The 15,952-nt window shown below is 49.9% G+C and overlaps 1 protein-coding gene across 5 annotated transcripts in view; it reads left to right on the forward strand.

Moving 5' to 3' along the window:
• DPF3 (double PHD fingers 3) overlaps positions 1–15,952 on the forward strand; it is a 281,327-nt gene that overhangs the window by 174,406 nt on the left and 90,969 nt on the right. For all 5 annotated transcript variants that reach the window (XR_004259059.1, XR_004259056.1, XR_004259057.1 and 2 more), the window contains exon 6: positions 6,227–6,305. Coding sequence is in view for 1 of the 5 variants with exons in the window: in XM_032245698.1 (XP_032101589.1) it covers positions 6,227–6,305 (79 nt within the window). In the remaining 4 variants the exon portion in view is untranslated. The remainder of the gene's footprint in view (positions 1–6,226; positions 6,306–15,952) is intronic.

A 15,952-nucleotide genomic window follows, 5' to 3' on the forward strand; every position in this document is an offset into this window, starting at 1 on the left:
TGTATTTTTCTTTTAAATCTTTTTTATTGGGCCGCCCCTTGATGCAGTAGGTCCATGGGGTGGGGGCTGAGCGCCTGCCTTGTTAATAAGCACCCAGGTGATGCTGGAGCTGCTGGTGTCAGGACCACGCTTTAAGCGATCCTCCTGCCCGGGTCTCCCGAAGTGCTGGAATTACAGGCATGCGCCACCACGCCCAGCTCATTGCCCACCCTTTAAAGTGGTATATTTCAGCTTCTGCTGGCACTGGGGAGCTCTTGTCAGAACCTAGAGGCAGTCTATGTCTTGATTCCTCTGTGTGTGGTCCCTGGACTGTAGCATTAATATCATTTGGGAGCTTGTTAGGACTGCGAAGGCCAGACTTCACACTAGGCGAATTAGAGCCTGCACTTTGACAAGCCCCCAGATGCTTTGTGTGCTCACCGAGGAGGCCAAGGCTAAGGTAAGGATTATGGCATAGGCTCTGCTTTATTTGACCTTAGACCTTGAGACTTCAAATTCCAGCTCTACCACTTACTACACATTGGGTGAATTAGGTAACCTCTGTGATGGCGGCCAAATTGTATAAGGACCCTGGGCCTCAGTTTCTTCGTCAGGAAGTTTTGAGTGCTTCATACCAGCTAGGTATTATCAGGAGGGTGCAAGCAAAGTGAATAACTCTTGGAACTTTATTAATGCGTGTTCTCTGAGCGGTGAGGGAAATTCAAACCCAATGATGATTGTGTCTACAGAAACTTTAGCCCAAGAAGTCAAAGCTAAAATCCATGAGTTTCTTGTGAGTCATTCCTGTGAGTATTATCAATTAATCAATCAATGCCGAAGTATTTATTGATGCACTATGATATTCAGGTGCCTCTCAAACTTTATGTGCATATGGAGCACCTGAGGATCTTGTTAAACTACAAATTCTGATGCAGTAGGTCCAGGGGGTGGGGGCTGTGCTCCTGCCTTGTTAATAAGCTCCCAGGTGATGCTGGAGCTGCTGATGTAAAGTCAGGACCACACTTTAAATAGCAAGGGTGGGGGGTGGTGGCTCACACCCGTAATCCTAGCACTTTAGGAAGCCAACGTGGAAGGATGGTTTGAGCCCAGGAGTTTGAGACCAGCCTGGGGGCAACATAGCGAGAACTCATCTGTTAAAAAACGAAAAAAATTAGCCAGGCACAGTGGTGTGCACCTGTGGTTACAGTTACTTGGGAGGCTGAGGTGGGAGGATCTCTTAAACCTAAGTGGCCAAGGCTTCAGTGAGTCGTGATTGTGCCACTGCACTCCAGCCTGGGTGACAGAGTGAGACCCCATCTCAAAAAAAAAAAAAAAAAAAAAGCAAGTGTTTAGAGCAGTGGTTCTCAGTTTTTTTGATCTCAGGAATTCCTTACACTGAGAGCCCCCAAAGGCTGTTGTTCAGGTTATAACCAGTAATATTCATATCACTAGTGATCTTTGCCATATTAGAAATTAAAAAGGAAGTCTCTCTGAACCTATTGTGGCTCAAGGGGCAGCCCAATAAAAAGATTTAAGAGAAAAATAAAAAAATATTTTTTTGAGACAGAGTCTTGCTCTGTCGCCCAGGCTGGATCTCGGCTCACTGCAACCTCTGCCTCCCAGGTTCCAGTGCTTCTCCTGCCTTAGCCTCCTGAGTAGCTGGGATTGCAGATGCATACCACTGCGCCTGGCTAATTTTTGTATTTTTAGTAGAGATGAGGGTTTCACCATGTTGGTCAGGCTGGTCTCGAATTCCTGACCTCAGGATCCGTCCGCCTTGGCCTCCCAAAGTGCAGGGATTATAGGCGTGAGCCACCATGCCTGGCCAATTAAAACAAATTTTAAGCTAGAGAATACACACACACACAGTGACAGCATCATCACATGCCATGTTGCCTCTGGAAAACTCCATTGAAGGCCTATGAGAGTGTGAGGGTAAAAAAGACAAATCATGTTTTAGGACTCTTATGAAGATAGCGTAGACACTGCAGAGTCCCTGAAAGGACACTCAGGGCCCCCAGGATTCCTGGGCCATTGTTTGAGAGCAGCTGGCATAGAAGATCTAGCTCTCTGCTTGGGACCGAGTCTGTCCTAGTCAAGGGTCTTTCAGCTTCAATAAAAATGGGAAGGATTCGAAAAGCTGCCAGGCCATTGCCCCAGATTTGAGCAACCTTTGTAGATCCAAACCACAGGAAGAGCAGGAAAGTGACAGGGACTTAGGGTGGGGAAAGAGTGAGGAACCCAGGTTGCTTCTGGCCTCTGCTCCTCCCGCCTTCATTCTTCCAGCTTCTCTGAGCATATAGCCCCATAAGCTTCTGAATTTATGGGTTCTCAGTTCTCGTGGTCTATGCTAACTAGGGTCACTGTTTTCTAATTCCAAGTCCCTTGGAGGTAGGATCTGATTGGCCCAGCTTGGGTCAGGTGACTACTCCTGAGCCAGCCAATTAACTATGGCCAGTGGGGCAGGACCATGTGGTACACTCATGGCTGCCATGGCCCAGTAGTGTGGGGATAGAAGTAGGGAGGAGTGGAGTAGGGTGGGCAGTTCTGGGGGAAGGAGGATTGGCTTCCTTTGGCTAGTCAGCTTCAAAGCTTTCTATAACAGAGCATGCAGACCTAGGCCCTGCTCCTTCTGCTGGCCCTGGGACTGTGGATAGGTCAGAACCTGCTTTATCAAGGGCAAGATAGGAGTCATAACGCTACTTGGTCTAACTCATAGGGGTATTGTAGGAATTAACTGTGCTAATATGTAAAAGAGCTTTGCATGCTATGTGCTAAGTGTTAGGGGTTCATAATAAAGTATAGAATGCCATCTTTGCCCTCAAGGACCTTAGAATCAAACTGGGAAGATGCTAATACCCATGACACCATTAGAAACAGCAGGCATCTGACTATTCACTAACCAAAGGCAACAGGAGTTCAGACGAGAGAGACCAACCTAGGCAAGGGGGGAAGTCACGTATCGAGCGCTTCCTGTGGACTTAGTGCTGTCCCCTGTGGTTTCACACACTCTCAGCTCGAACTCTCTCAACAGCTCTGCTATCTAAGTGTTGCTGTGCTCATTTTACAGTTGAGAAAACTAAAGCTTAGAGAAGTAACTTGTCCAAGACACATAGCTGGCGTTTCCATCTGTGTCTATCTGACTTTAAGTGGATGCCCTTTCACTCCTTAGTGTGGCAAGAGGAAGATTCTTGGAGAAGTGGAGGTTAGCAAGGGCAAAGCCTGGATCAGATGTGCATGGGTGGAGGAGAGCATGAGCCCGGGGTGAACCCGAGGGGTCAGCGCTAGGTTGCCATTGGCTGCATAAGTGGGTGTAGATGGCAGTGAATGAATGAATGTGTGAATGCGTGAACCAGTGACCATGGGCTCCTGTCTTTCATCCCTTCGTCTAATGGTCTGAAAGTCCCGTGGGATGGGCTGGGGGCAATGTGGTGGTAGATCCCTGTTAGTGAGTTCTTTGAGCAGTTCGGCGGTCAGCCGATGAGCTCCTGGATTAGGGTGTGCAATAGAAAGGAACTGCAAAACCTAGATGGCCTTCGAAGGAAGAAACAATAGTATTTGGATATAGAGCATGAAGGAGAAGAACCAGAGATGACTGACTCGCTGCCTGCCTGATTGATTCATTTATTCGGCAAATGTTTGTTAACTGCTTCTTATGTGACTGGTCCTGTGCCAGTTTCTGAGAACAGTTGTGGCCCAAAGAAACATGGTCTCCACCCCCATGTGGGGGAGACAAAATCAACTCATAAACCAACACAGGTATAATCTAATGCCGGACAGTGCTCAGTGCCATGAGATGGGAGGGGAAAGAAAATGATGGAGAGGGCGTGAGTGGATGTAAGTAGGTCAGGGAGGGCTTCTCTGAGGAGGTGACATTTGAGCAGGAGAAGTAGGATTCTGAGTTTCCAAACCTGAGATTTTCCAGGAGACCCTAAGAGTGCTACTGCCTCAGGAGGACTCCCTTACATGTCCCCTGCAGTGCCCTGTAGCCACAGTCCCCATTTTGCAATTGAGGAAACTAAGGCACAGGGAGTGTGGCACACAGAGTCACCCTGTGGTCAGCCCTGCTTCGGGAGATGAAAGCTTGGCTCCCACCATGCCCTCCCTTTCCTGCTGGCAGCTCCCCCAGAAGCCCTCGTGCTTTGAGTTCTGCTCAGCTCCTCCTCTTCTCCCTGGAGGTATTTTTAGTCTCCCAGAGCCCCTTCCCCAGTCTGCTGTTGCCTCGTCATTCTGCTTGACTTACTTTCACCTGCTCAGAGGCGGCTGTGACAGGGCTGTGGGCTGCATGTCAAGCTGTCCCTGGCTTCACAGAGGGGTGTGGAGGGGGAGGGCAGCTGAGAGTGGCCACCTCGGCAGCGCGGGCAGGCGGAAGGCCTGTCAGTGCCCAGGGTGACTGCCAGCGCCTACAGATCCCTCTTGGGGTCAACTCTGAGTAATGAGGGCAAGGGGAGGAGGGCTGCTGGCTGTCAGTGCTGCAGGGGTGGCGTGGGGAGGGAGACTGGTGGGAGGGAGGGAGGAAGTGGAATTCGTTTTGGAGAGAGACACGCTGAGGAGGTGGCAGAGGTGGTAGCTTGGCAGGTGGTGTTGATTGGGAAGTGGGTGTGTTTTGTGAGTGCGTGTGTTGCAGGCCTAGGGGCAGGCCTTTCCACTGTGACGTCCCCAGTGAGTGTGTGCATGGAGTATGTGTGTGTGCATGGAGTATGTGTGTGTGCATGGAGTCTGCACGTGTGTGTGTATACAAGTGTGAATGTGTGTGTGAACGTGAGTGTGTGAATGTGTATGAGTGTATGTGAATATGTATGAGTGTGTGAATGTCAGTGTGTGTGAATGTGTGAGTGTGTGTGAATGTGTATGTGAGTGTGTGTGTGCATGGAGTGTGTGAGTGCATGCAAGGAGTGTGAATGTGAGTGTGTGTGAATGTGTGTGTCTAGTGTGTGATGTGTATGTGTGAGTGTGAGTGTGAATGTGTATGAGTGTGTGTGAATGTGAGTGTGTGTGTATGTGTATGAGTGTGTGTGTGAATGTGTATGTGAGTGTGAGTGTGTGAGAATGTGTATCTGAGTGTGAGAGAGTGTGTGTGGGTGTGTGTGTGAGCATCCCAGAGACTTTCCACCATTAAGTCCCCATGGCCACTTTTCCCAGCCAGGCCCCAGGGGCTGCCCCATTTCTCCTACACCCCAGGCTGCTGCCAGGTCTTATTCCTCACCTGCTGCCCCTTCCTCTCTGTCCCCAAAGATCCCAGCAGGCCCGTTCCTCGGTTGGGAATTGACTGCTACTTATTACAAAAGAATGACCTGGAGAGGCGAGGTTGCTACACACGTGACCCATGTGGGACTTACAAAGGTTTAAAAATAAACCTCCCCGTGTTCTTGTCACCACTGCCCTGGGGCTGCAGAGCTGCCAGCAGCCTCTCTGCCTGGGCTCTTTGATTCTTGAAGGTAGAGCTCATTCCACCCCTACCCCAGGTCATGCTGACCCTGTCTGGGAGATGCACACAGGGTGATATATCAGGAGTCCAGCCCAGGAGACCATGAGGGTCAAGGTCTTTGTCACTGGCTGGAGGCCCAAAAGGCAGACCACACAGGGAGGCCTTAGCCGAAGCCCACCCCTACCGACTAGGCCAGGCCTGGGGTGGTGGCGAGAGCTGCCCTGTGTCTACACTCATGCTTTAGGCCTGGATGCCAGGACTGTCTGGCTCTTGGGACACCAGAGGGGTGGGATGTATGGGCACAGGAACCTAGGAAGACAACTTCGATTACGCCTCCTTGCCCTCATCAGGCCTTGCTCTGATACATGCATCAGCTGCTCAGCTGAGGGACCTGGGGTTGTCATCCTCAGCCATGTCAGTGAGGCTAGAAGGCTAAGGAGCTGGAGGAAGGGGCCTTAGTGGCACAGTAGTGTGTGGGAATTCGGTAGAGGCAGGAATTCGAATGACCTTGGGCAAGCTACTTAACGTCTCTATCACTTCAGTCCTTTGATCGGTAAAATGGGGACCCTAGTAGAAACCATTTCTTGGAGGTGTTAATATTTAGTGAGATGATATAGGTGAGTGATTTGGGGCGAGTTCCCTGACCTCTCTGGGCTTCAGTTTCCTCACCCGTAAGATAGGACTGGTGGTGTTGGTACAGAAGTTGGGATGAAGATGGTGTGAGGAGCTGCAGGTAGGGTGCTGGGCCTTGCAGAGCGCGTGCTCCGGAGCCGTAGTAATGAGCATGGTAACAAACGTCTGTACCTCATGTCTCCCCAGGCTCGTGGCTCTGCGGGGGGCAGGAGGAGGCACGATGCCGCCTCTCAGGAAGACCACGACAAACCTTACGTCTGTGACAGTAAGTACGGGCCGGTCCCACCTTCCTTCCTCTGTCCCTACCCCCTGGTCCCCCTTCCCTGTGCTTCCTGGGCCGCAAGCCTGCCAGCCTCAGTGTACGCTTGCCTCTTCCTCTCCGTCCGCACCTGAGCTTACCCGGCCGCTCTCTCCACCGCAGTCACCACTTCCTGGGACCACTGCTGCCCTGGGTGTTTCTGCAGAGGGGAAGCCAGCTGGGGCGGCCACGCCCTCAGTTCTGCGCCCCCGCTTCCCGCCGTGCCTCCTGCGTGGCCCGCCTCCGGCTCGCTCTCTCTTGCTCTCTGTCTCCTTTAAGATTCATCCTCTATTTCTTTAAGTATTTCAGAAAGTTACAAACAAAAGCATAACTCAAAACCCTCCGACAGAGGTACTTGGCTCTCATGGCTTTTCATTTGTTTCCCTTTAATTTCCTTTCCTTCTTTCTCTCCTGTCCTAGGTAGGGCAAGTTATGAATCTTTCTATGACAATGACTTACTTTAATAAATGACCCTCGATCCATCTCCAGCCTTTCTTGCTTGCTTCAGAAACATCTTTTGGACAAGTGACTGCCTGGCTTGCTCCTGGGTTTAGGGACTGCAGACAGAGCTAGGGAGCCCACGGAAGGGAGGTCTGAGGGAGCCAGGGCAGTGGGTGGACCTTGGGAAACCTGCAGCTTGGGGAGGGATGTGGTCAGCTCCAGACGGCAGAGCACTGGGTGGCGGATTGAAAACCTGTGACCTAGTCATCTTCTCACTGTACTGGGTACCGTTTGCTCATTCTATGGGAGGCCAGCTCTCACCACCACACTCCTAAGGATCTTCGCTTGCCGTCTTCTCCTCTCGGAGGATGCAGAGCTTCACCAGAGGAGGGAAGGGGCTGCAGTGAGGATGGCAGTGAAAGTCGAGGCCAGACCCTGGCATGGGGCTCCCTCTGGGCATCCCACCCATCTCGCCAGGTCTGCAGTCTCCATGAAGGCAGGGAGAGAGCGAGGTGAGAGGGGGCCCAGGAGGCACGCTGGGGGTGGTGCCATTTTTCTCCCCCTTCACTGGCCTCTTTTGATTTCAAAAAGTTGTTCTGTGTCTGATGGGGTGACGGCTGTTTGGAGAACATTTTGCTAGAAGAACTCAAACTCCATGACCCCCATTTGGCTGCATGATACTCCGTGCAGATGCCATTCCTGAGACTACTACAGGTAATGTCTCCACCCCAAAGCATTTTCAGTCCAGGATGTGGAGGGAACAGAGCATGGGGTCTGATGCCTTGGCCTGGTTCTTGCTTCCTACATGGCATTCCATTTTGGTCTGATATGTAGAGGCCCAAGCATGCTGACCCTTGAGAGGCTGGCTCTAGGCCATGGGCTGGGGAGGGCCCTCAGACTCCCTTGGCCTTTCCAGCTGTGTTTGCCTTGGCCGGCCCCTCTGTCAAGAATGCCAACAACTGCTTTGGAACTGGGGCATTACTACTCTATTATTTTTGTTTAATTTTTTTTAGAGAGGCTCTCACTTTGTCACCCAGGCTGGAGTACAATGGTGCAATCATAGGATTATAACTCACTACAGCCTTGGCGTCCTGACTCAAGCAATCCCCCTGCTTCAGCATACCCAGTAGCTGGGACTACGCATGGCTATGTTTTTAAAATTTTCTGTGGACGTGGGGTCTTGCCCAGGCTGGTCTTGAACTCTGTTTCAAGCGATCCTCCTGTCTTGGCCTCCCAAAGTGCTGGGATTACAGGGGCGAACCACTGTGCCCAGCCCTTTGTTCCTCTTTTAAAAAGCTTTATTTTCTTATGTGATTGTCTGCTGCCATAGATGGTGGGATTTCCCTCTGCTCTATCTCTACAGCTTTCACTGGATTCCCAGCCAATCGTAATCCCATGGATTCCCAGACACGCACGCCTGTGTGCCCTTTTCTCTGACTTCACCCTTCCCAGTTCCTCTCCTCTCACCTTTACCTCTGACTTCTGCCTCCTTGTGGATCATCGCTATGCAGTGCCTTTGTGGGGGTCCCTCTCTGACCGGGCACCCCTCTTTCTGCACAAAGTGCTTGCATCAAGCGCTGTCTCCTGAGCCCCTGTGGCTTTGTTTTGGGGCTCTCCTCTCCCGCCTCCTGTGTGCCCTGTAGTGCCTGGGAGGCCTGACAGTGGGGAATGCTTTCTGGAAGTCTCAGCCGCTGCTTTCTTGGCTCTGCCCGCATGCGTGCTGCCTCCCTGTCCCTCCCTCGGTGGAGCAGGGGCCACCGTCGATTGCCCTTCCCTGTTCTGGCTCTCTTAGGAAATTGTGTGGCAGCTCGGTGATTAATAGACTTTATTTTTATCTGGTGCCCTTCAGACATGTGATCCTTTGGGATAGAAATGACCTTTGGAGAGGTCACGAGGCCCACCCCCCCCCACCCCCAAACTGGGCAAGGAGTGCTTTTAATAATCTCTAATGCATCCTAAGTAGAGAGGTGTCTGGCCGCCTCCTCGAGCGTCCCCAGGGATGGTGTTACCATAAGCTGCCCTTTCTTCCATGATGCCAGCTGTGCTTTGAATGAGTGTTTTTCCTTAACAGGAGCTGAAGATGTTCTCTCCTACAGGTCCCCTTGTCGTTTGCGCATCTTTTCCCAACGAATAGGCACATTAGGCCTTGGTCCATTTGGGAGGCCTCCTGAACATGGGTTCTTGGTTGCCCTGGGGCCCCACCCCCTAGTCCCTGTGGCACCCTGCTCGGAATTTCCCTCCAGGCTGACAGCATGGCACTCCTATTGGAAGTAGCATCAAGTCCAGGTGGCTCACAGAGCAATAGACGTATTTCTTATTTACCTTATGAGCAGCTGTTAGCACGGCCCAGTGTCTGTAGAAGACAGAAGTCTCTGGCCACCCCTCACCCTATCCGCCCTCTCAACGACTTCTAGTCAGAGCCCGTCCTAGCCCCGGTGCCAATGCCTCTCCAGGTGCATGCTCTTTTCTACTTACGCATTTGATTATTCCTTCTTCCATAAATCACCCTGCGTTTGGTCCCATCGAGTCTCAATAAACAGATCCAATAATATGTGACTTCAATATACAAGATTCAATAAAGGCAAATTTAAAGACATTGCCCAGTAGTTAAATTTCATTCTGCACAGATTTGCCATCCCTGCCAGTTTTGTATCGTCTATGGTGTGATTTGCATAATTCCCACTCCATCTTTGGAGTTATTTATGAAAACATTAGATCACCTTGGACCCCAGCCCCTTTCTGGCTTTATGTGGGGTGGTAATAGCTATCTTGCAGATGTGATTTGTTTAACCCTTTCTGGAATGCATCCCTGAATATAGCTGTCCTATTGTGTTCTTGGTACAAGCCTCCCTTTCAAAGTGGGTGGCTGGAATATGGTGGCTGCTAACTCCAGGTGATGGAGAGTTTGCCTGATGCCTTTCACTCAGTCATTGAATTTCTTCCATCTCAGAGAAACGTTAAATCATCTGAATATGATTTATGTTTTACCCAATCTGTGGTGTATGGGAGTAGGAATACTTTGTTTTCCAGCAAGCAACCAATCTCTTTTAATTACCTTGAAAGTTTACCAAGCTTAAGGATTAAAGTTCTGTTTCTTCCCTTTTAATCTCTTGCCTAAGGAAAAGTGTTCCTTACGTACAAAGAAAGCAAATGAATAGGCCACTGTGGAAAAGGCTGTTGGTGTTTGTGAAAGTGTAGGCCTGGGCCATCTGCATAGCCATGCCTAGTTGCTTCTTAGAATTCAGATTCCCGGGCCCCACATCAGATCTCCTGTATCAGAATCGCTGGAGGGAAGGCCAAGGGGCCTGCATTTTCTGAGCGCTCTTCGGGGGGATTCTTGTGTCTTCTGGCTTTTGACAGTGACAAGGCTTCATTTAAACGTGAAGGCTTCTGGCTCCAGACTGCTCAGCTCTTGTTATTCCCTGCTCTTTGCATCTGGACATTCTGGAGTCTCCAGGAATTCTCCAGGCAGGTTGCCACTGGCTTGCCTCAGTGTTTTAGTTGGTCTCCTTAGAACCTATTCTTTCCATTTATTCCACATTGACATACAACTCAGCAATCCAGCACTTGATTTTTAATTCACTTAGTCGCTTTAAATCCTGGCAGTATCCTTAGCCCCATTTTATAGGCGGGATGGTAACTGGGGACAGGTATGTGGAAGAAATCCTTGGGTTTGGGCTACTAGAGAGTTTGAACAGTCATTTGAGAATTTGCCTCTTCTCTTCCTAACTGCTCCCAAGCCTGCATTTTTCTGTTAGCGCCATTGGAGCAGACTCCTGATGAGAGACCCACTTTTCCATTTTCTTTGTTCAAGAAACATCACAGAAAAGAAACTGGTGATGACGGTGTGATGTTCAGGGAGAACATTTTGTCTCTGAGCATTAGCCATGCAGGGAGGAGCAAAGCAGGCATGTGCCCTTTTGCTAGACTCAAGGGAAGCCATGTGGGAAGTTTTCTTTTTTCCTTGAAGTGTTTTCTGAATCACGGTCTTAATTCCTGTGAGTGGGTGCTTAGGGTGTGTAGAGCACTAGGCTAAGCATGTCACACGGGTTATCTCTGTAAACCCCCACACCCCACACCAACCTTGAGAGGCAGGGACACTCGACCTTATTTTACCATGAAGAAACTGAGGCTCAGAGAGGTGAAGGGCCTTGTCCGTGGCCGCACAGCTGGGATCTATGACGTGGACACTGGGATATGATCCCAGCATCCTCGACCCTAGAACAGTCAGACCTAGGACACCTTCCATCCTAACTGCCCCTGACGTATGCCCTCCTACCCTAGAGTTTGGTTCTCTTGAGGCCTGAGAAAAAAACGTTTTCAAAGTTAATTAATGAGCATGCACACGTTATTTATGAGGTGAAGCCCTGGCCGCCGTTGACAGGCAATATCTAGGCATCAGGGCTGGCGAGTTGGCGTCAGGTAGTAATTACCATTGAAGTGGAATGGAATGAATTGTATGATTTCCAGCCTTTTCAATTTAAATCGATTAAAATCTCTGCCCCCGAACTAGGGCATTAGGCTAGATGAGTGACGAAAGGCGAATAGATGTGGCTGAAGCCCTCCTGGAAGCATGGCTCACTTCTGAGTCATGCCCGGTGTCACACACCAGAGGTGGGTCCTCTCCAGGCAATGTCTGGATCAGCAAAGTCTTTGTTCTCTATTGCCTCCACCCCACGATATGTATCTTCCATTGTGTGGCCAGTTCGCCCTGTTGCCTCCCTTCTGGAACCCAGCTGGGGTGTGTGCAGCCATACCCAGTTGGGGTAGTATCAGAATAGGGTCTAAGGTCTCTTCCCGTCCCAAAGTCCCTTGCTTCTTGGCGGTGGTGTACCTCAGAGAGAAGGGTATCAGGCTGAAGGGAGGAGCAGGCTGGAGGTCTAGCTCTTGTTTACACTGCAATCTCTGTGGCACTGGTTTCCTCCTTTGTCAATGAGGGAGTGGCTCCTTCCTTGGGTCCCCAGACTGCCCTGATCTCCACTCCTTTCCCCTACGGTGGCACCTTTCCTCCCGGGCAGCAGCTTAACAATGACGCTGTTTACTGGGAGGCAAGATGTCTGGAGGACGGGAAGGGAGCAGCGGATTGGGGAATATCACGGGAAACTGTGCCACAGGCCAAGAGGTGCGATGGGAGGGGTGGATTCATGGATTGGACAGACAAAAGCTTGAACCCAAGGCAGTCCCAGAAAATCTGCTTGACCTCAACCTCCTTCAAACGACGCTGGTTTTACCCCTACCTGAGTGCAGCAGGGAGAGTTAGATGACTCTTGCAGTTTTGCTAAAAAAAATTTTTTTTGAGGGCATTAAGGCCCATATTCTTTAAGACTCACGTGCTTTTAGCTTCAAGCTGCAGTGAAAAAGCCAATAATGCGGCCTTCAGGCTCGCTGCTTTTGTCGCTGAAGGGAAGCCGGGCTCATCACTCAGTTGTCTTGCAGGTCCTTGGATGGGGGTGGGATGGGGAAGGGTAGGAAAGGCTCGGTGTCCCCAGAAACTTGATTTGTGGAGTGGGGCTTGTGGCATGGGATTGATCCCTGGAGATTGAGTGTGTCCGTTCCAGCAAAGCTGGGTCAGTTTAAATATTTAAATACCGGTGTGTCGTGGATGCAGGTTGCAGGTGCTCGGCAGGGCTGGGCAGAGGCAGGGCTGGGGAGAGGGTGGGGTTTCTCTTTGCGTACCTAGACCCTCCTATCTCTGCCTCCTCTCCTCTAGGGTTCGCATTTTGGCATTAACCTCCTTCCCTACACCTGCCTTCTCTGGGCTGTGACCCATACCCTCTGGAGTTCCTTTCTCTTCAGTCACAACCTTGTTCTCCACTAACTGTTTCTTGATGCAGACTTTGTGACAATTCCTGTTACTGTGTGGATGACCCATAATAGGGTAGATATTAACGTTTGTAGAGGTGCTTTTTGTTATTTTTAAAAATAACTTTTCTATGGAAATAGTATTTGTTCATTGCAGAAGAATCAGAAATTACGGATATGCAAAACAGAGATTGCAGTGAGCTGAGATCGTGCCATTGCACTCTAGCCTGGGTGACAGAGCGAGACGCTGTCTCAAAAAAAAAAAAGAGGGAAAAATAAGTCACCCATAATCTCACTCCTCAGATATAACTGACATTTTGTTTTGCTGTATTCCATTCTAGAATTCTTTCTCTCTCTCTCTCTCTACACACACACACACACACACACACACACACACACACACACACACACACGAGACAACTAATAAATGATACGTACCATTTTAATGCCCCTCTGCCCCACTCAGTGATACCTCAGGAACATCTTTCTGTAATACACACATTTTTATAACATCGTGTTTAGGGCTGTGTACTGTTCCATGATGCAGCTGTGCCACGGCTTATGGCCATGTCTCCTAATTTGCTCAATGTTCTACTGTGAGATGTTTAGACGGCCTGAAATCTGTTGACTATTGAAAGCACTGTTCCAGCTTTCCAGCCATACCTTTGCATGATGCTTTACTGTTTCCTACAAGCACAGCTGTGAGGCTGCAGGGCCTGGTACACGGCCTTTGATCTCTCTTATTTTGAGTCATGGCGGGGAGTAGAGGAAAGCAAGGAGCCTGGTGGGTCTGCGAGGCTGCAGAGAGCTGGGTGAAGCAGGATGTGCCCTGATTGTGGAGTGGCTCTGCTGCTTGTTATCTGTGACATCAAGAAAGTCATTTGGCTGCTGGGAGACTCTGTGTCCCCGGGCGTGCGGTGGGGATGGGGCGCGCTGGGAAAGCTGACTGCGATGATGTATGTAAAAAGCTTTGCACGTGGCACATGCTTTGCAAAGGTTTCTCCCACCTTGGTCTTCTGATTTTCTCTTTCTTCAATATACCTGGAAGGAGAAAGGCTGATGTCGCAGGAGATAGCACACTGCCGGGCGGTATTTCATGGAGGGGACAGTGTGCACTGAGGGAACAGAGGAGGGAGTGGTCACATGAAGAAGGGCTGCGGGTCAGAGGATGTGGCCCCAGGATGCCAAGAAGGCCCTTAGGGCACATGCATGGAATTGATGCTGGCTCCCAGGGATGGATGGTGTGTCCAGGGGCAGGGGGAAGATGTAATAATGATAATGCTGAAGTTTGTTGACTTATATTATGGACCTGGAATATTCTATTAGCTTCATCTATATTAACTCTTCAACCCATAAGGCAACTGGGGAGAGAAGGGATTAATTCACTTTCCTGAGGTCACACAGTGGATAAATGGCAGAGCCAGGATTTGATCCCAGTCATTCTTCTCTCTCTCTTTTTTTCCTCTCACTCAGTCTCCTTCCCTCCCCTGCCACACACACTATCACTCCCCCTTTCTGGAAGCTGCTGGTACCTTGTGCATACCTCCCAGGCTGTCTCCCACAGTGTGTGATGACACTTTGTTTCTCTGCTCCCTCAGGCTGGACTGTGAGCCTGCTGAGGGCAGGGCCCAGGCCAGAATCAACTTGCAGCCCAGCCCCAGCACAGTGGTGCTTCCAAACTGTTGAATGTCTGCAGAAGGGAATGTGGGATGTGCATACCAGGACAGAAGATGGATCAGCTCGACTAACCCAGAGCATGTGGATAGGGAGACTAGGGCCTCAGAGTTAGACCAGGATTGCTGGGAACGTCAGGCTGAGGTGCGTTGAGCCACAGTACCCAAGCTTTTTGGCACCAGGAACTGGTTTCATAGAAGAAAATTCTTTCACAGACCAGGGGTGGGGGCAGGTTTTGGGATGATTTGAGCACATTACACTTATTGTGTACTTTATTTCTATAATTATTACATTGTAATATATAATGAAATAATTCTACAGCTCACCATAATGTAGAATTAGTGGGAACCCTGAGCTTGTTTTCCTGCAACTAGACGGTCCCATCTGGGGGTGATGGGAGACAGTGACAGATCATCAGGCATTAGCTTCTCATAAGGAGTGGGCCACCTAGATCCCTTACTTGGGCAGTTCACAATAGCATTCGTGCTCCTATGAGAATTTAACGTGAGATCTAATCTGATCTCACAGCAGACGGAGCTCAGGTGGTAATGCGAGCGATGGGGAGCAGCTGCAAATACAGATGAAGTTTTGTGCGCCCACCTGCCACTCACCTCCTGCTGTGCAGCCCAGATTTCAGTCTGTAGCCTGGGGTGTTGGGGACCGCTGGCTTAGACGTTGGCCTGCATGGTCAGAGGTAATTCATGGCAATCCTGGGGACATCATTAGAAAGGTTGGTCTGTAGGGTTCGGTGTTCAGGGAGGAAAGGCTGAAGCCTGATGACCGAGAAGAGTCTTTTCTAGTCAGCTAGGAGAAGACGTGAAATCTGGAGGGCGGTGATAGCAGGGATGAAATGGACGGGGCAGGCAAGGAAGGCTTAATGAAAGCGAAATTCACAGAACCTGGCAGATGATGGACAGGGTGTGGAGAGCAGGAGAGAGGAGAGAGGGAGGTGGCAATGATGACTCTTGACATCTTACACTTGAGTTGTTGAGACACAAGGGGAGGCTTAACTGGAATATTCTAAAGGGGGGAAGTAATTTTGGGAGAGTGATGAAACTGACATATGTGTTTGTGGAAATGGCAGGAAATCCAGGCAGAAACATCTAACAGATGCTAATGGACATTTGTTGTTTACTCAAAGGAACTGAGGGACTTACACTGACATTGTAGGTGGAAGAAGGCCTACCTCAGGCAGGGGTGGCAAATCATACTGGATAGCCTGGGACTCACAAATAAAGCCTGCTTGAAATCGAGGCCGCACTGACGTCCCAGCATGCGAGGTGTACAGAGATGTCGAGAGAGAGGACACTAGCAAGATTCCCAGACATCTGAGGGCTGCCTCAGCATAGAGGAATCGGGTCTGATTTTTGACCTTTCTGTTTTTACCTTCTCCAGAAATGTTGACAATGACATTTATTATTTAAATTATTTTTTTTTGTAATATTGAAAACAATTCGATGTCATTCTTAACTGAAGCTAATTAAGGGCATGCTAACATAGGACTCACTAGAATCAGGGATCAAACACACTGCCCTGTAAGGATGCCGTTGGAAGAAGGCGGCTGTGGAGTCAGAAGGCCAGGATCTGAATCTTTACCACGTCACTTCCTAGCCACGGCCTGAGGCAAATCACAAAACCTCCTTGAGCCTTGGTTTTTTGGTCTGTTAGGTGAGGACAATAATATTAACCTTATCGGG

The sequence above is a fragment of the Sapajus apella genome, unplaced genomic scaffold (assembly GCF_009761245.1).
Source record: "Sapajus apella isolate SASKATOON/1434 unplaced genomic scaffold, GSC_monkey_1.0 scaffold59, whole genome shotgun sequence".
NCBI lineage: Eukaryota > Metazoa > Chordata > Mammalia > Primates > Cebidae > Sapajus > Sapajus apella.